General features: G+C 43.9%; 1 protein-coding gene across 1 annotated transcript in view; it reads left to right on the top strand.

Annotated features, from left to right (window-relative positions):
- LOC139264533 (band 4.1-like protein 4B) overlaps positions 1-21359 on the top strand; it is a 457521-nt gene that overhangs the window by 265511 nt on the left and 170651 nt on the right. Inside the window, exon 16 of the mRNA XM_070881140.1 lies at positions 7879-8057. Within this exon, the coding sequence (XP_070737241.1) occupies positions 7879-8057 (179 nt within the window). The remainder of the gene's footprint in view (positions 1-7878; positions 8058-21359) is intronic.

The raw sequence follows: 21359 nt of genomic DNA, 5'->3' as shown, positions 1-21359 counted from the left end.
TCGTCAGGTCCTCACGCCGGCAGGGAGAGACCGCTGGGGACCGTCTGCTGGCATGCGCCAGCGTGCAACGCCCACAAGAATCCTCCCGCCTGCTGCGTTCCCAGTTTGGTCCGAGCGATCCTCCGCTCCAGCAGGGGAAAAGACCGCTGCATGGAGGCAGGTCTTACCTCAACAGTAAATATGAAAACCTGCAAAAAAAAAAGTTAGTGCACTTCGTTTCTTTATTTCTTTTGCAGGGATTTAGGTGGATGGGGTCCCCTGAAGGATTTATGGTGTTTTTTTTTATTAGTTTGAAAACTTTTTATTTTATCAGTTTCCCCCCTCCCTGGGCCCAACTCTATCCTCGGCGGTACTTTGCCGAGGATCGCATTTGCCGCCCAGAATGGGAGCTACCAACCGCTGCTGTCCAGAATTGGCATGCAATGCCCATTTTTGCCACCGAGCTATCGTTCCCACATTTTTTCGTGAAACTTCCGCCCAATCTCAGATCAGCCATGATCTTATTAAATGGCGGAGCAGGCTCGAGGGGCCAGGTGGCCTACTCCTGCTCCTAGTTCTTATGTTCTTATGTTCTAAGCGCCGTCAGGATCTTAGCATTCCTTTGGACAGTACTTGGACGGAACTTATGTTTCACCAAACTCGGGCCCTATAATTTTTAAATGGTGAGAAACTTTTAAAAGTTGGTGTACAGAGAGATTTGCATGGCCTAGTACAAGAAACCCAGAAAGTTAGCATGCAGGTACAACAAGCAGTTAGGAAAACAAATGGGATGTTGGCCTTTATTGCAAGACAGTTGGAGTACAAGAGTAAGGAAGTCTTGCTACAATTGTACACCTGGATTACTGTGCACATTTTTGGTCCCCTTATCTACTTGCCTGGGATGAGAAAGCTGTCCTATGAGGAAAGATTGGGTAGAATGGGCTTATACTTTCTGGAGTTGAGAAGAATGAGAGGTGATCTCATTGAAACATACAAGATTCTGAGGGGGCTTGAAAGGGTAGATACTGAGAGGTTGTTTCCTCTGGCAGGAGAGTCTAGAACTAAGGGGCATAGTCTCAGGATAAGGGGTTGCCCATTTAAGACTGAGATGAGGAGGTCTTTCTTCACTCAAAGAGTGTTGTGAATCTTTGGAATTTACCCCAGAGGGCTGTGAATGCTCAGTTGTTGAGTTTATTCAAGACTGAGATAGATAGATTTTTGGACTCTAGGGGAATCGGACAATATGGGGATCAGGCGAAGATCAGCCATGGCAAACCAGGCTCAAAGGACCGTATGGCCTATTCCTGCTCCTATTTCTTATGTTCTTACTTTGCATCTGTCTTCATTAAAGAAGACTATGCTGCCAATGTCACAGTAAAGAAGGAGGTAGTAGAGAAATTGGATAGGATAAAAATAATTAAAGAGAAGGTACTTAAAAGGTTGGTAACGCTCAAAATAGAAAAGTCATCGGTCCAGATGGGATCTACCCTAGGGTGCTGAGGGAAGTAAGATGGAAATTGCAGAGGCTCTGGCCACAATCTTCCAATCCTCCTTAGATATGGGAGATGAGTCACAGGAATGGAGAATTCAAATGTTTACATCCCTGTTCAAATGAGGGGAGGGGGATAAACCTGGCAATTACAGGGATCGACAAGGTAGATGCAGAGAGGATGTTTCCATTAATAGGGGGAACTAAAACTAGGGGGCATAGTCTCAGAATAAGGGGTCGCCCATTTAAAACTGAGATGAGGAGGAATTTCTTCTCTGAGGGTTGTAAATCTGTGGAATTCTCTGCCCCAGAGAGCTGTGGAGGCTGGGTCATTGAATATATTTAACGCGGAGATAGAAAGATTTTTGAGCAATAAGGGAATAAAGGGTTGTGGGGAGCGGGCAGGGAAATGGAGCTGAGCCCATGATCAGATCAGTCATGATCTTATTAAATGGCGGAGCAGGCTCGAGGGGCCAATGGCCTACTCCTGCTCCTATTTCTTAGGTTCTTATGTTAAGTCAGCCTCAAGTTGGTGGTGGAGAATCTTCTAGGGACATTGATCTGGGACAAAATTTATTGTCACTTGGAATAATATGGATTAATAATTTTTTTTTAAATGTATTCATGGGATGTGAGCGTCACTGGCAAGGCCAGCAGTTATTGCCCATCCCTAATTGCCCATGAGAAGGTGGTGGTGAGCCACCTTCTTGAACTGCTGCAGTCCATGAGGTGAAGGTTCTCCCACAATGCTGTTAGGTAGGGAGTTCCAGGATTTTGACCCAGCGACGATGAAGCAACGGAGTTATATTTCCAAGTCAGGATGGTGTGTGACTTGGAGGGGAACTTGCAGGTGGTGGTGTTCCCATGCACCTGCTGTCCTTGTCTTTCTAGGGGTCATGGGTTTCGGAGATGCTGTCGCAGAAGCGTTGTCAAGTTGTTGCAGTGCATCTTGTAGCTGGTACGCACCGCAGCCATGGTGTACCAGAGGTGGATGGAGTGCATGTATAAGCTGGTTAATGGGGTATCAATCAAGCGGGCTGCTTTGTTCTGGATGATGCTGAGCTTCTTGAGTGTTGTTGGAGCTGCACTCATTCAGGCAAGTGAGAATATTCCATCACATTCCTGACTTGTGCCTTTATAGATGGTTGAAAGGTTGTGGGGAGTCGGAAGATGACATACTCGCTGCAGAATATCCAGCCTGTGACCTGCGCTTGTAGCCACATTGTTTATGTGGCTGGTTCAGTTAAGTTTCTGAAAGCCAGCACGGATTTTTATAGGCAAATCATGTTTGGCTAACTTGATTGAGTTCTTTGAAGTAACAGAGAGGATTGATGAGACTAGTGCGGTTGATGATGTGTATATGGACTTTCAAATGGCATTTGATAAGACTTATTAGCAAAATTGAAGCTCATGGGATTAAATGGGTAGTGGTTGCCAGGTTACAAAATTGGTTAAGGGAGAGAAAGCAGAGAGTAGTAGTGAACGATTGCTTTTCAGATTGGAGGGAAGTGTGCAGTGGTGCCCCCCAGGGTCGCTGTTGGGATCACTGCTTTTTCTGATATGTATTAATGACCTGGACTTGAGTATACAAGGCATAATCTCAAAGTTTGCAGATGACACTAAACTCGGAAATGTAGTAAACAGTGGGAAGGATAATAACAAACCTCAAGAGGATATAGACTGGTAACATAGGCAGACGCATGGCAAATGAAATTTAATGCATAAAAGTGTGAAGTAATACATTTTGATAGGAAGAATGAGAAAAGGCAAAATAGACTAAATGGTACAATTTTAAAGACAGTGCAGGAACAGAGAACTGGGGATGCATGTACACAAATCTTTGAAGCAATTGAGTGCCAGGACCAATTGAGAAGGCTGTTAAAAATGGCTTTATTAATAGAGGCAAAGGGCCCAAGTTTCGGGCCGCGCCGAGAACGGCGCAGCCCCGACCTGGACGATCGTTTTTCGCGCCTAAAAAAAACTTCCAGATTCTCCGGCTCCCTGCTGGTCCTCTGGCCTTCGGTGCGGTGCAGCACGAGCTGTGGGGGGCGGAGCTAGGTCCCTGCGCTGAAAACAGTGCCGGGACCTTTGCACATGCACGCTACAGTGGGCGGGCATGTGCAGTAGCTCCAGGTGCCCAAAACTGTGTGGGAGGGGCCCGAAGAATGCAGCCCTTAGCCCTGGCCGAATGGCCTCACTGGGGCTGCTTGGATAAGGCTGCCTCCCACGCCCAGCTCCTGCTTCCTCCCGACCCGAGTCGACTCCCGCTCCCCCGGACCCGACCCGACCCCCCCGAACTGGACCCGACCCGCGCTCCCCCCCCCCCCCCACCGACCCGAACCGACCTCCCTCCCACCACCCCCCCGACCTGACCCCCCCACCCGGACCCAACCTGACCTCCCTCCCCCTGCCCCCGACACGAACCGACCTCCCTCCTCCCCCCCACCCCTCCCGACCCGACCCGTGCTCCCGACCGCCCCCCCCCCCCCCCCCCCCCCCGCACCGGCCCCGACCCGCGCTCCCGACCCCGACCCGTGCTCCTCCCGACCCGACCCAACGCCACCTATCTGTAAATCTGGTGCTGGGGACGGGTCCTGCCCGAAGTCTTGGGCCCGGCCGCCGGGCCCGGCCCGTTCAGCCTCCCCCCGCCTTCTCCTTTCCCCCCCCTTCTCCTTTCCCCTTCTCCTCCTCTCCCCCCTTTCCTCTTCTCCTCCTCTCCCCCCTTTCCCCTTCTCCTCCTCTCCCCCTTTCCCCTTCTCCTCCTCTCCCCCTTCCCCTTTCTCCTCCTCCCCCCCTTTCTCCTCCTCCCCCCCTTCACCTCCTCCCCCCTTCCCCTCCCCCTTCCCTCCCTCCCCCTCTGCCTCCCTCCTTCCCCTCCCCCTGCCCCCCCCTCTCTCCCTCTACCCCCCTCCTCCCCCTTCCCTCACTGTCAGAAACACAGACAGAGAGTGAGAGACACACACAGACAGACAGACAGAGAGATAGAGACACTGACAGAGACACACTGTGGGGAGTGGGGTGGGGGGGCATCCCAGCACGCTGTTGGAGGGCTCCCGGTGCTGCAGTCGGTAAGTAGAAAATGTTTTATTTATTGATTTTTTAAAAAATTATTTCTTATTAATTTTTTTTGATTGATTTATTGGTTGATTTATTGATGTTTTTATAATTTATTATTGATGATGGCTCTTTATTTGTAAAACTGAAGTGTTTAATGTTTGTAAACTTCCCTTTAAACCCCCCCCCCCATTCCCTACGCCTGATTTGTAACCTACGCCTGATTTTCTAAAGTGTAGACAAGGTTTTTTCGAGCGTACAAAAATCTTCACTTACTCCATTCTAAGTTAGTTTGGAGTAAGTTTTCACTGCCGAAACTTTGAAAACAGGCGTAAGTGGCCGGAGGACACGCCCCCTTTTGGAAAAAAAAATTCTGTTCCAAAGTGAAACTGTTCTAACTGACTAGAACTGGAGCAAACTAAATGCCGAGAATTTGAATTTCTAAGATACTCCGTCTACACCAGTTGCTCCAAAAAATCAGGAGCAACTGAGGCTGAAACTTGGGCCCATAGAGTTCAAAAGCAAGGAAGTTATGCTAAACCTTTATACAACACTGATTCGGCCCCAGCTGGAGTATTGTGGCCAATTCTGCACAGCACACTTTAGTAAGGATGTCAACACCTTGGAGAGGGAGCAGAGAAGATTTATTAGAATGTTACCAAGGATGAAAGACTTTAGTTACATGATTAGAGGAACTGAGGTTATTCTCCTTGGAGCAGAGAAGGATAAGAGGAGAATTGATAGAGGTGTTCAAAATCTTGAAGGGTTTTGATAGAGTAAATAAAGGTGAACTGTTTCCAGTAACAGAAGGGTCAGTAAACAAGACACAGATTTAAGGTGATTAGCAAAAGAACTAGAGAGGAGATGAGACAAATTGTTTTTTTACACAGTGATTTGTTATGATCTGGAATGCTCTGCTTGAAAGGGTGGAGGACACAGATTCAATAATAACTTTCAAAAGCAAATTGGATATATACTTGAAAAGGGAAAAAATTGCAGGGTTATAGGAAAAGAACAGTGGAGTGGGGCTAATTGGATACCTCTTTCAAAGAGCCGGCACAGGCTTGATGGACCAGATGGCCTCCTTCTGTGCTGTATAATTCTATGGTTAGTTCTCAGTTTTCTGCATTAATGGCCCAGAATTTGTAGTTGTAATGACAGCAAAACTGTCAGCGATCACCACCATTACTGTGTAAAACTGACAGCAACTTCTGGCATTCGCACATACAGAATTAAATGTGGAAATCCAGAAGTTGCTGTCAGTGATACTTTGCTCCTCCACTGGGTGCACTGTTGCAGTCTTTGCTGATGCAATCAACACAGAATCAGTGATTTGACATGTATATTCATCCTATATTCCCTCAACCAACATCATTAAACAAAAAAATGATTATTTAGTCATTATCTCATTGCTGTGCTCAAATTAGCTGCTGTGCTTCCTACATTATATCAGTGACTTTAGGCCCAAGTTTCCACAGGATAAAAAACGGGCGCCCCTCCGAGCTGGGCGCCCGTTTTTCGCGCCTAAAACGGCGGCAGAAAAAAAACGCGCTATTCTCGAGCGCTTTGCAGCTCCTTGTCTGTTTGACACGGCGCCCAGGGGGGCGGAGCCGACACTCGCGCCGATTTTGTAAGTGGGAGGGGGCGGGTACTATGTAAATTAGTTTTTTTCCTGCCGGCAACGCTGCGCGTGCGCGTTGGAGCATTCACGCACGCGCAGTGTGAAGGAAACATTGGCACTCGGCCATTTTTGTAGTTCTTTGTAGCTGTTTAATTTTTGAACATTTTTTAATAAAAGCACATTGCCATCAGCACATCAGCACTGAGGCTACCCTTCTCACTGTCTCCTTCCCCTCCCTCCCCTCCACGGCAACAAACCGCTGTCTCCTTCCCCTCCCTCCCCTCCACGGCAACAAACCGCTGTCTCCTTCCCCTCCCCACCCTCCACGGCAACAAACGGCGGTTTCCTTCCCCTCCCTCCCCTCCACGGCAACAAACCGCTGTCTCCTTCCCCTCCCTCCCCTCCACGGCAACAAACGGCGGTTTCCTCCCCCTCCCTCCCCTCCACGGCAACAAACCGCTGTCTCCTTCCCCTCCCCACCCTCCACGGCAACAAACCGCTGTCTCCTTCCCCTCCCTCCCCTCCACGGCAACAAACAGCGGTTTCCTCCCCCTCCCTCCCCTCCACGGCAACAAACCGCTGTCTCCTTCCCCTCCCTCCCCTCCACGGCAACAAACGGCGGTTTCCTCCCGCGGGAACGAACGATGGCTGAAGCACTTTCACACAGGTAGGAAGATGGTTTATTTAATCTTTTCTTTGCTTATAAATGTTTATTCAGGTTGGATTTATTTGTATAATATTTGTAGAAGTATAAATAAGGATTTATTGTAGAATTTAATGACTTCCCTTCCCCCCCCCCTGCCCCCCACCTCGTTCTGGACGCCTAATTTGTAACCTGCGCCTGATTTTTCAATCTGTAGAACAGGTTTTTTCAGTTCTACAAAAATCTTCACTTGCTCCATTCTACTTTAATTTGGAATACGTTTTCACTGTGGAAACTTTGAAATCAGGCGTCAGTGGCCGGACACGCCCCCTTTTGAAGAAAAAATTCTGTTCCAAAGTAGAACTGTTTTACCTCACTAGAACTGCAGAAAAAAAAATGTGGAGAATTGCGATTTCTAAGATAGTCCGTTCTCCACCAGTTGCTCCTAAAAATCAGGCGCAAATCATGTGGAAACTTGGGCCCTATATTTCAAAAGTGCTTCATTGGCTTTGAAACATACTGGGACATCCTAAGGTTGTGAAAGGTGCTATATAAATGTAAATTCTTTCTTTCTATGTGCAACATCATGGTTCAAAAATAAATTGTTGAATAATGTAGGAGGAGGAATTTTAATGCACATTCTAAATACAATCTCTTGAATGTTTTTATAATACTGTACTACAAAGATTTTTTATAATGCTTGACAATTTAAATTGATCAAATCAATAAATCTGCATGAGTTTGAAACCTGCCACCACCATTTCATATCTTGTGAATGGTTGCATCTCCATACCATGCTTTTCCAGAACTGTTCCTCAGTTATATTGGAGATGACTCAGCATTAGGTTTTTTGCAATTTGGGCTTATTCCTACCCTATGAATGCTTTTGCTCGAGTAACTACTGCTCACAGGCAATATAATTAAAACAAACTGGTATAAACCGAAAGGCTTGGTTCATAGGCTTGCAAAGAATGTCTTGAATGTTTTATATGGCTATAGCCAGCTTTAAAAAAATTTTTAGGCAAATGACTAATTGAGTTCTGTTTGATTTCTCATTAAGTTTTCTTGACTTTAATGTACATAACGTTGCAGCCATCCTTTGGTAGCACCATTATTAAACAGCAATGATCTACAGCAATTCAGTGTAGAAGAGAATGGGGGAACACCATTTACTGGGACAACCGCTGGAAGGCATCATCTACCTAACCGTGGTCTGATCACTTTAGAGTTGGAAGACACAGACGCTTACCCTGGGATGCCAAGTCCGAGCAGTAAGTTTCAAATACCATCTTAAAGTTAAGTTGAAAGATGAGTAGAGAAGATGGTTTTAATGAAATAATATTATCAACATATGCATTGATACAAGAACCGTTGCATATTGTTTTCTAATACTTTACTTGTACTACAGGTTTGCTGCTAATGGCACTGCTGAAGTTGGCAGCAAGTTAGTATAAAACCATTGGTGGAAGTTCAAGGCAGTGAGCAACACAGCAGTTAATGGTTTCCAGTAGTGCCTCTGGGGCAGTGCAGTCTATCCTTCAAAATGAAAAGATGGACATCAATTCAGCTACTGTATAATGAAAGGCGTGGGGAGTGGCGAATGGGGCAGGAGGAGGTGGTGAGTGCGGAAGGAGGAAGACTTGGCATCACCATAGGAAATCTGCTGCTTTCTTGTGGTGACCCCACTTTCCTATATAGCTCCCATCGCTTAACTGTGACTTAAAGAAGCCAGCAGCCTGGTGAGCAGTCTCCATGAATCGGCTCTTGCTCACACATTGCCACTCGAGTTGTGTAAATGGGCGTGAGGCTTGCAAAACATTGAGCAAGCAGCCCAATACTGAAAAAATGAGATGGAGTTGCTGTTCCTTTCACACCCTGTTAAGGTTTTCATTTAGACCTTTGAGCAATTATGGGCAGCCCCATTCATCTATTTATTGTGAATAAGTTGAAAATGTCGTTAAGACTTACCTCAAAACAAAGCTGGTATTGTCAGAACTTCAGGTTCACTTGTTTGTTCAGGTTTTATGAAGTGGGTGATTTAATTCATTTACCTTTTGGGTACATCAATTCCTATGGTTCTTGCAGTGTTCTGTTGCAACAGTTTCTTCAATCACATTAACTGGAAGTAGTATTAATTTTGGATCATGACTTATAAATGTTCTATTTGTGAGAAAAAATTGTTGTACATAAATGTGACATTTTTGATCCGGATAAATCGTATACAGGCAACTCTCGATTATTCGGGGCCCTCGGGGATTGGGCTATTCCAGGTAAACGATTTTGCCGCTAGGGCGAGTGCAGGTACTTGTCGAGAAAGTTTGGGTCCCAAATTTATACAGTACTTTTATGCTTTTCTGCTTCTGTGCACTCCAGGATGGGATTGACCACCTATTCATTTTAATATAAAGTGAAGAGACCCATGTTATACTGTGTCTACATTTTCTTAAAATGGCCAGTCTAAAGCTTCAACCGCTGGAGGTCGAATGAGACTCAGCTTTACTTACCCCCGAGGCAGCACCCTCAGTGATATACCAGACTGCACAAGAGTACATTCACCAAGATCAGAAAACGGAAAGATGGCAGGGAAGCGAGGAAGAGTTGGATAAATCTTTTGCCCCTCTGAACTTGCTTCCAGCGTGATGATCTGGGCAGTGCCCTAAAGAGCGGAGTTGGGAGCAATGTCTTCGATCTGATAACGTGAGGATGGGTTGCAGTATGAGCGGACAGACTGTCCAGATCTGAGTTAATTTGATTGCTCTACAAGGATTCCTTTAAGGTCGAGACAGCATTAAACTTTATTATAAAATAAAGCCCTTCCTCTGTGTGTAGTGATAATGCTGTGTGTCAGTGCAGGACTGTGTGGGGTGGGCTTAATGGTGTGCAGCTGTACACGGGACAGAATCACAGTTTTTAAAGGTGCCGTTGCAGCGGGTTCTCCGTTAGATCTGTGTGCGGATAATCGAGAGTTGCCAGTACCCTTATTAACATGATTCAAATCCAGTCAATTTATCCAAAATATAAGGAATTCATGCAATCATTAATAAAGCAGCATCATTCACAGATCTAAGATGCTGCAATTTTTGGCTTTCAAAAACAGGAACTGATGTGATGCAGTATTAGTTTGAGCATTTCTAGACATTCCCCTAATTCAGTAAGTGTCTGCGTTTCACATTGATTTGAGAATGCAACTTAGAGATGTTTGCTTCGTAATCAATAGTTGAAAATCTTCCAAGTAAGCAACCTGTTTTTGATCCAGATTTCAGCCAGGGTCTCCAAGATGGAATATTTTAAGCAGAGACTGAGTTGCTGACTACTCCTGTATGTTGTTCCGTTTTTATTTCGTTATTGATTACAAAGAGCCATAAAAGAATGTCCAAGGATGACCGAATGAGCCTGATATATTTTGGTTTTCCTTCTTCTCATCGTATCCTTCAATTTATAGCTTCTTCAGTCAGACATCTAGTTGTTTCTTGAACCTAGTTATACTGTTGGTAGCAGTGATCTTTTCTAATGTACATATGTATGCCTCCTACAATTTGTCTGCAATAGTTCTATTTGAATTCCCATTTATTCTTAATTTTAAATAATTTTCTCCTGGGTTTTCAACCTTTGTCATGTAGACAATTTGTCTGGAAGTAACTATTAATGCCCTTTGTAATTTTGAAAACTTATATTGGGCCCTCTCAAAGTCTCATCTATTAGGCAACAAGAACAAGCCCAAGTTAATTTTTCCTTGTGATTTAAATTCTTGAGATCACATACCATGAACTCTTTGGAGAGGACATTTAAAGGAAATTAATAAAATCTGTTCTGACCCAAGAAATTCAAACACCAGAACCTTTGACAAAAAGACAAGATTTTACGAGTTATGAGTAATTTTGGCTAATCTACAAAGTTTGTACAGGGCTTTATTTTAATATAGGATTGAGCATTGAATTATCATGTGCAGTCATTTTAGTAATATTTATTGATACCTATTTGGCCCTTGAAACCTCATCCCAAGTAGCTAAACTCTCCCATCTTGGTATCTAATTGTCTTTTAAATAGTTCACTGTTTTTGCCTCCTATTAACTTTATTAGTAAATTGTTCAAAATTTTGATCATTCTTTTAGTAAAGAGTTTACCCGGATATGTTCTAAATTTACTTATCACTGGTTTTCTTCTGTTCTCTGGCTCTACATTTTAATATGATTCCACATTAATCACCACCTTTCTACACAGTGCAGAAAGAATTTGCATTTATATAGTGCTGTTCAAATCCTCAGGACATCTCGAAGCACTTTAGACAACAAATTACTTTTGAAGTGTTGTCACAAGTCAGCATTGCAGCCGATTTGCACACAAGGGCCCACAAATAGTAAATCAGATAAATGATCAATTATCTCTCTTTGGTGGTAGTTGGACAGGACACCAGGAGAACATCCTGCTTCTCTCCTTTATATTTTACATCGATGTGCTCAAGCAAATGAAGCCTAAGTTTAACATCACGTCTGAAAGCCAGCACCCCTAACAATGCAGCACTCCCTCTGTACTACACTGAAGTGTCAGCCTATATTAACTGAGCCAGCTTGATACGAAGGTTAACATTTCCCATTGATTCCTCAAAGCTCATTCTTTTTACACTTGGGATTAGCTGTTTTTAATTGCTATGGTTTATTGGCTGGATGTTGAAATTATTCCCAGGTGCGTTTCTAAATCTCCATGCTAATTCAATCCCATTTGTTGTATAATTATGTCCTACATTTTTTCAATCTTTGTTAGAAATCGAAGTCAAGGGCATGAAAAGGCCATTTGGCACACTGACATTTGTCTTTCTGTTCTAACTGTTCAACTGTATTTTCAGCACGCTTAAAGTTAATGTTACCATTTTGTCTGCAATGCGTCTGACCAATTGCATAAGCAATCTAAATGTTGCTTGTATAACTCCTCGTCTTCAAACACTTCCTCAGGCGACCGAAGGCTGTACTGGCACACTGGAGGCAGTGTTGGACCTCATCACTGATATCTGCCCTTGCTGATAGTAGGCTCCCGAGGTATGGAAAGTGGTCCATGTTGTCCAATGGCGCGCCTTGGATTATGATGACTGGGGGGGCAATGCTGTGTGGCGGGGTCAGGTTGGTAGAGGGCCTTTCTCTTACAGATGTTTAGTGTAAGGCTCATGCTTTCGTACATCTTGATAAAGGTGTTGACGATGGCTTGTAGTTCGGCCTCTGACTGTGTGCAGACACAAACGCCATGCACATACTGTAGTTCGATGACAGAGGATGGGATGACCTTGGATCTAGCCTGGAGGCGGCGAGAGTTGAACAGGTTCCCATTGGTTCTATAGTTTAGTTCACCTCCAGCGGAGAACTTGTTGAGAGTGACATGGAGCATTGCAGGAAGGAAGATCAAGAAAAGCGTTGGTGCGATAATGCAGTCCTGCTTGACCCGGATCTGGATATGGATTGGGTCTGTAGTGGATCCATTGGTCAGGATCACAGCTTGCATGTCATCGTGGAGCAGGCAGAGGATGGTGACAAACTTTTGGGGACAGCCGAAATGGAGGAGGATGCTCCATAGTCCCTCACGGTTGACAGTGTCAATGGCCTTTGTGAGGTCAAAGTAGGCCATGTACAAGGGTTGATGCTGTTCCCTGCATTTCTCTTGTAGTTGTCGCGTGGTGAAGATCATGTCCGTTGTACCCCGTAGTGGATGGAATCTGCATTACGAATTTGGCAGGATCTCTTCAACCACGGGTAGAAGACGATTGAGGAGGATTCTAGCAATGACTTTCCCCGTGGCCAACAGCAGGGAGATTCCTCTGTAGTTAACGCAGTTGGACTTGTCCCCTTTTTTGAAGATGGTCATGATTATGGCATCTCTGAGATCTCCTGGCATGCTCTCCTCCTTCCAGATAAGAGGGATGAGGTCATGCATTTGTGCCAATAGTGCTTCTCCGCCACACTTTAGTGCCTTGGCAGGTATTGCATCTGCTCCTGATGCTTTTTTGTTCTTGAGCTGAAGGATGGCCTTTTCTACCTCGTGCAGGGCTGGGGTGGTAGTGGCCGGTAGCATGCTGTGGGATGGAGTCGAGGACACTCGCGTCAAAGCAGAGTTTCGGTTAAGGAGATCTTCAAAGTGCTCCTTCCAGCGGGCCCTGAGTACCTCAGTCTGGAGCTGGATCTCCAATCGTCTCGGACCCCCTTGCCACTGGCCCAATACCTTGCTCTGCTTAGCCGGTGTGCAACGTCCATCCCACATTAAAAGAACTCATAAACAGGCATCTTCCACCCTTCAAAATGAAGTTCGGGGAGTACCGTCACCACACGGACTGCAGCGGTTCAAGAAGGTGGCTTACCACCATCTTCTTGAGGGCAATTAGGGATGGAGAATAAATGCTGGCCCTGCAAGCAACCCCCACATCCTGTGAATGAATTTTTTAAAAAGCAAAATAACTTCAATTATGAAAAATTAAATCACAATTTAAAATATAATCAAAAACCCTCGGCAAAGAATTCCCGAGGAGGTAATGCACGAGAATGTGGGTGCACAGTTTTGTCACATTAGTGAGTAAGCACTTGGGCTTTGCATAAGAACATAAGAAATAAGAGCAGGAGTAAGCCATATAGCCCCTCGAGCCTGCTCCGCCATTTAATACGGTCATGGCTGATCCGATCATGGACTCAGGTCCACTTCCCTGCCCGCTCTTCATAACCCCTTATTCCCTTATCGTTTAAGAAACTGTCTATTTCTATCTTAAATTCATCTCAGTTTTAAATGGGCGGCCCCTTATTCTAAGATTATGCCCTCTAGTTCTAGTCTCCCCTATCAGTGGAAACATCCTCTCTGCATCCACCTTGTCAAGCCCCCTCATAATCTTATACGTTTCAATAAGATCACCTCTCATTCTTCTGAATTCCAATGAGTAGAGGCCCAACCTCCTCAACCTTTCCTCATAAGTCAACCCCGAGTCAACCTTATCTGAACTGCCTCCAAAGCAAGTATATCCATTTGTAAATATGAAAACCAAAACTGTACGCAGTATTCCAGGTGTGGTCTCACCAATACTCTGTATAACTGTAGCAAGATTCCCTGCTTTTATACTCCATCCCCTTTGCAATAAAGGCCAAGATTCCATTAACCTTCCTGATCACTTGCTGTACCTGCATACTAATCTTTTGTGTTTCAAGCACAAGTACCTCTAGGTCCTGCTGTACTGCAGCACTTTGCAATCTTTCTCCATTTAAATAATAACTTGCTCTTTGATTTTTTTATGCCAAAGGGCATGACCTCACACTTTTCAACATTATACTCCATCTGCCAAATTTTTGCCCACTCACTTAGCCTGTCTATATCCTTTTGCAGATTTTTTGTGTCCTCCTCACACATTGCTTTTTCTCCCATCTTTGTATCGTCAGCAAACTTGGTTACACTCTGACCCTTCTTCCAAGTCGTTAATATAGATTGTAAATAGATGGGGTCCGAGCACTGATCCCTGCGGCACCGCACTAGTTACTGATTGCCAACCCGAGAATGAACCATTTATCCCAACTTTCTGTTTTCTGTTAGTTAGCCAATCCTGTATCCATGCTAATTATCCCCAACCCCGTGAACTTTTATCTTGTGCAGTAACCTTTTATGTGGTACCTTGTCAAATGCCTTCTGGCAGTCCAAATACACCACATCCACTGGTTCCCCTTTATCCACCCTTTGCATCATGTTAAAACATTCATGGGCATATTTAGCACTCAATATATGCACAACTTGTTTATTATGCCCAACAGTTCATTAATGTGTAAGTAAAAATCAGTTCTTTGAAATTTTAAAACACGCTAACCCCGCAGCTGCAAAGCTAAATGGTTTTTAAACTGAGTTTAAACATGGCATTATGCTGGACAGAATCTTTAAGCTGAAATTTTAAATTGAGGCATTAAAGGACTCAGTTAAAATTTTTACCATCAGTGTGAGTATACCAGGGGTTTCACCATGTTGCTAATCTGACATTTTAGCATGTTGTGATGTTTATAACAATTTACTGATGCAGGATTTTGTTGACTTCTGTTCATTCACTGTCACTGCATACATCCCATCCTTTGGCTGATAAGTTAAACTGCCTATTCAGTGGGAGGTTAAAGATGTCAAGCGACTATTCTGCTGTCTTGGCCAACAGTCCTCCTTTGACCAACACCTCCAGCAAAACTGGTTGTTCATCTCATTGCACTTTGTGGGACGTTGCTGGTACAGCATTGCTTCCACTTTTTCCTACATGACGGTCACAATTTCAAAAGTAATTCATTATTTGAAGATCTTTTAAGATGCCTAGACTTGATAAGGTTCTGTATAAATGCAGGTAGTGGGGTTTTACAAATCTTATCCCCAGCTTAAGCAGGGCTGGCCAAGTGCAGCTTGCAGGCTCTCCCAATGCTGCTGTATAATTAAGCATCAACGAGTGTGCTTGCAGCAAGGTGATCTAACACCATGACTGTTTTCCTGCGCCTGATGTGATAGATTCCAGAAATTGGACAAAACTCCTCTTAATTGAAACTGCCGATCTGGAATGTAAAGTGAGGCTAAACTGCTAAACTATCTGATCTGTAAGCATTTAATGATGTTGTATAATGCTTTAATCCTGAGCCCTGCTTGTCAGTGGTAGAGTCAGTTGGTGTATAATATCCCGAGATGTCAGTTGGATGAACAGTGGCAAAATTCCTTTATGGAATTAACATCATTGGTGCTCATTATGCCAGCTACACTTGAGGATGAAAGCCAATTTCTGAAATGTAGCTGCGAGCAAATGATGTACATACAAGGAATGGAATATGTAAAATATCAACTGAGATTGAACATATCAAATTGGAGGCTTTATTTAACAGTCTAGCTTTACTTCATAGTGCAGATTTAAAACTTAGGTAAAATAATACCAAAAATGTGGTGATATGGAGTGATATTTTACACAATTCATTTTTACACGTTTTGTGCCTCATGTTGGATAAGTGCTTATTGTGCTGCTTCATTTAAAGTCTGTTAGTGCTTCAGATTTGATCCTTCTCCCCCTCCTCACTGACATTTCCTATTGAGTGCACCACTCTTCTAACAGCTGTTGTTTCATGGGACTGCCAGGGATCAGTAATTGCCCTTTTAAAATCAAATCTCTATTATTTGAGAGGCTTTTTACTTCTCACTAATGGGCAGTGACTCGTCAGAAAATATCAGATGCTGTCCATCTCTCATACTTTATTTTAACCCTTTTTCTGTTTGCTAATGCAAGGGGTAAATGGCAAATACTTATCCCAGTTGAGTTTGGTAATTTTTTATTTAAAAAAAAAGCCAGTATTTATCCTCCATTTCTACTACATTCAATCATTGTGAAGGTTGGGAGAATTAAAACATGAGAATTCACATGGACAAAATCAGTTTTCTGACATTGATATCAGAGCGATTGATCCAGTTCAGAGTGTTTATTAAGTCTTCTCCTAATTCTCTCCTGTCTCTACCAAGTTGTTGCTGTTTCCCATCCACCACAATCTAACTTTGACCCCATACCCCACCCTCTGACGGGAAAGAGATAGGGCCTCTTTCTGTGTTTGCATTTAATTTTGCCGCTTTTGTTTTGGGTGAAAAATTTTGGAACTAAAGCAGCCAATGATAAGTGTGGTCAGAAAGAGGCGAGCATAAGTGAAGCAGAGCAGCGTAGAAACTGGAGCAAAGACCAAGAACATGACCCAAGCAACCGAGGAGAGACATGCATCTTAAAGAATATGGCCGTCAGAGTGGGGCAGAACAGCTTGTGTTGTAGCATAGGTACAGTCAGGGACGGATTAAGAGTGCCTCAGACAATACCCCAGCCATGGACCCCCTACTCTCATTCACATCCTACAGTAAATGACATTAGTGAGCTAAGTCACAGGGCACTATTCTGAGTATGCATCAGGTCAAGGTCAGGTCTATAGCTAAGGTTATGTTCTCATTGATACTATGATGACACTCATTTAATATTTTATTATGTTTCCAAACAATTAAACTGATGAAATTCTGTATAAACCGTAAACAACAACGCTTTAATAACATTTTGAAACTAAATCGACAATGACAACAATTTAGACAGCCCAATTTTTTTGGAAGACCATCATTTGTCATTTGTCATTTGCATTCCATTTTCTCCACAGAGGCAACTGCAAGAAGAACATTACACTTGTCTTTTCCTAGATTTTTGTTGGCTAAATTCGTCAATGATTTTCGAGCAGCCAAATCCTCTCAGTACTTTGCTCTCGATGCTCATGATTGAAAGACTATTAAGTCGATCTTATCCCATTCAGCTCATGACCTCATTCTTGATACGTTTTAGTTTTGAGAAGTACTGCTCACCACTGCAATTTGATACCATCATCGACAGATATATCCGAAGAGCTATTTCAATGTTAGAAAATGTTTGGGTGAGGGCGTGTGTATGGAGGAATTGATACATTCTCAGCTCTGCTGACTTAGTTTTTTTGACAAAAATTGAGGTTTGAAGCCCTGTTGAGGATGTCACCAAGCTAGAAAACTGATGAATTTACTTTCAATCATAGGTTCCAGATCTTTGGGTTAGGAGCGGGTAAGATTTGCTGCGGCTTGCTTGATCTCATGAGTCGAGAGAGTGGCTAGCTTGGACAGGAATCCAAACTTACAGTTAATTTACTTGTATGCTTCAAGGCGGTGTTTCACGGTACTGATCAGTTGATCAATGATGACAAGGAACACTTCAGTTTTGAATTTCTCCTTGGGTAACAGCACAGTGTTTTCAGCATCTCCATCGTCATGGCGGCGGTTGTGTACCCTGACACACCTCTGAGCTGAATTGTACTCGTTGTGGCCACACAGTTTAATCCCTAGGTCTTCGAAGTCCTCAAACTCTGTCCGCTGAGTATTGACAAAATCGATAAGGGACTCTAGTAAGGACACCATGACATTCAGATTCAAGCTGGTCTCTTGAAGCAAGAGATTGGTCAGGTGAAAGCTCTTCCAGACTATGTCCCAAATAACAATGAGAATAGCTGAATCCAGTTTGCCCAGTTTGTCAAGGATCAACTGAGCATTCAACTTTCTGTTCCATGTTGGTTGTCAGGGATTCCAACATTTCGCATATGGGAGTGTAACCTTTGAGCAGGGCTGACACTGCTTCATACCTTGCTGACCACCGAGTAGCAGAAAGCTGTTTGATGACAGACAGCCCTAAAGGCTTGAGTTATTCATAAAGCAGTTGCCAGGGATACATCGATGCAGAGAGAAAAATGTACAAGTTTTATACAATGTCAAAAAATCTGACGATCACTGGGCTGCATTCGCTACTGTTTTTCCCTACAAGGTTGAGTGAGTGCGTTGTGCATGGCATATACTTCGCATATGGACATTGGTGTACAAACTATCAAAGAGCACTGTATATCCCACTCATATTTGAAGCATTATCATAAGATTGTCCGCGACAATTTTGTATGTCGATCCCATTCTCATCCAGAAAGGTCAGTATTATTTCTGCTATTTCTTGTCCAGTATGACCGATTATTGGCAAGAACTTTAGGAACCTTTCCTCAGGATTAGTTGGTGGAACATAGCAGATGACAAATGTCAGCTGATCTGAGTATGTGACATCTGCCGTTGAATCAACAGATATTGAATAGAACTTCACTGATTTCAATGCCTGGATAATCGTCTCAAGTACTTTGCCATCCATCAGACTAATCAGTTCTTCACAAGTGGTGGAAGACAAGTATGAGGTATGCCCCTTGCCTTTGTTGGCAAACCGCTTGATGTGCTCAGCAAGAAATGCATCGTAGTTTGCGAAAACCTCCAACACACCCAGATAATTACAATTACTTGGAGTCCCAACGATTTAGTCTCTGCCTCGCAATGAAAGACCTCGTTCACAGAGAAACGTTATCACATAGGCAGCCCACTCTAGCACCTTGCGCTAGTACTGCCGTTCATTTTCAAACTGGAAGACAATATGACCATCCACACAACCAGTGCCTGCTTGTCTAGTGCACATTACTACCATGGCTTCTCTATGGTGGTGGCTGTTTTAATTAGATGAAATCCTCTCATCTCTATGCTTCCAGTCATTAAACCCATGAGTAAAGTGGCTACTTGTTCATGCTGTGACCTTGCAAGCAAAGCAGTATACTCTACCATTTGAAGGTGAATAACAGAGCCAAGTTCGCTCCACAAGTTCTCCTGTCAGTGGGTGCTCACGTGTGAAGAAGGACTTCGAGCAGTATCAGCGACATCCTTGGCATGAATCATGCCGGGGTTTTGGAAGTCTTTATCACAGTTTCGACAATCCTCATTACCTTTTGCAATCCAATGGCTTTGCATGTCTTCTGAGATATTATCTCCCTACAGCTCAGTGTCACCCGTAATTTGCGCTCAGCATGCGACAGTTGGTTTTCATCTTCAACTTTTTAGACTTGGAGCTCCAACTCGGCCAGCTCCGGATCCAGTGCCGCTAGTGGTTTTGTTGTTGAAGTTGACTGCACAGTGTCGACTTGGCCTTCATCTTCATGATCTTGAGTTTTTAGTTGGAAAAATTATCTAGTTTAAGCAGTTTAGCTACTTCTCGTCTCTCTTGCTCTTCGCGTAGCTGGTGCTCTATTTTTTCACCTCCGATTTTTGTGTAGAATGCATCTCTAGAAAAAGGGCATCTAGAGTCAGTTTACATCAAGTCGAGAATAACATGCACCTGAGCCCTCGCGGCTTTGCTCTGCTCTTGCTACGTCACTTATGTCAATACTGTTTACCCTTGCTCTTAATCCGACCCTGTATGGGCCCCACTCTAGGCTTGGGCCCTGGGCGACTGTCCCCTTGCCACTACCTCCTCCTCCACTTAATCTGTCCCTGAGTACGGTAAGTGGAAAGTATGATTGGCGAGATGAAACTGTGTCACCTACTTTTGAAAGCCCTGAAATTAGAGTGTTACAGGCAAATGCTGACATAAGATTTTCACCATCGTCAAGGTTGACAGAGATATGTACTGGAAGTGCGCACCATACTAAAACTTTTATGGCTACATATATAATCTATGTCTTGTGTCTGTGTGCGTGCACTAGATTTCCCATGATGTTGTCCCAGTAAGCCGGAGGCTTGATGTAGCTTTTACCTATGTGCACCATGTTTGTGTTCATGTTTCCTTCTCTGCATGTATCCTCTTTTGGTTTTCTTTTGTTTCTGATGGTAGGTGGTTTGTTGCTTGGATTGGTGGGAAAGGGAATTATTGAGATTGAAGGTGTTACTTTTTAGTGGTACATGTGTGGAAAATATGGTTATAGTTCTTGTTGTCTTTGGATTGTCTGTTGTGTCATCGAGTGATGCTTGCCTTGCTGCTGGATGTTACTGTGTTGCTCTCCTGTCTTTTAGAAACATAGAAACATAGAAATTTACAGCACAGAAGGAGGCCATTTTGGTCCATCATGTCCGCGCTGGCTGACAAAGAGCTACACGGCCCTCGGTCAGCAGCCCTGAAGGTTACATATAACCCAATGAACAATGGTGGACAGGTAAAGAGCATCCAGCCCAACCAGTCCACGTCACACAACTGCGATACTCCATGTATCCCAACATTTTACACTACACCCCACCTGGAGCCATGCAATCTCCTGGGAGAGGCAAAAAAACAGATAAAAACCCAGGCCAATTGGGGAAAGAAATCTGGGAAAATTCCTCTCTGACCCATCCAGGCAATCGAAACCAGTCCAGGAGATCATTCTGGTCATATTAGATACCCTGAAGTACTTACCATCGTAACTGTCAGCCAACAAGAGGTTATCCAGTCTAATCCCACTTGCCAGCTCTAGGTCCATAACCTGCAAGTTACGGCACTTCAAGTGCCCATCCAAGCATCTTTTAAATCTGGTGAGGGTTTCTGCCTCTACCACCTTTCCAAGCAGTGAGTTCCAGACTCCCACAACTCTCTGTGTGAAGAAGCTTCCCCTCAAATCCCCTCTAAACATTCCACCAACCACCTTAAACCTATGCCCCTTCGTAATTGACCCCTCCACCAAGGGAAATAGGCTCTTGCTAGCCACTATATCCAGGCCCCTCACAATTTTATACACCTCAATGAGGTCTCCCCTCAGCCTCCTCTGTTCCAAGGAGAACTAATCCAGCCTATCCAATCTGTCCTCATAGCTAAGATTCCCCATTCCAGGCAGCATCCTTGTTAATTTCCTCTGCACCCTCTCCAATGCAATCATGTCTTTCCAAGTTAATTCAGAAACTAGGGTCCTGAACTTAAGGAAAGGTAACTTCGATGGTATGAGGTGTGAATTGGCCAGAATTGACTGGCAAATGATACTTAAAGGGTTGACGGTGGATAGGCAATGGCAAACATTTAAAGATCACATGGATGAACTTCAACAATTGTACATCCCTGTCTGGTTTAAAAATAAAACGAGGAAGGTGGCTTAACCGTGGCTAACAAGGGAAATTAAGGATAGTGTTAAATCCAAGGAAGAGGCATATAAATTGGACAGAAAAAGCAGCAAACCTGAGGACTGGGAGAAATTTAGAATTCAACAGAGGAGGACAAAGAGTTTAATTAAGAGGGGGGAAATAGAGTA

Source organism: Pristiophorus japonicus, chromosome 5 (genome assembly GCF_044704955.1).
Source record: "Pristiophorus japonicus isolate sPriJap1 chromosome 5, sPriJap1.hap1, whole genome shotgun sequence".
Lineage (NCBI taxonomy): Eukaryota > Metazoa > Chordata > Chondrichthyes > Pristiophoridae > Pristiophorus > Pristiophorus japonicus.
Note: the sequence above shows the minus strand (reverse complement) of the source record. Positions and strands in the feature narration are given on the sequence as shown.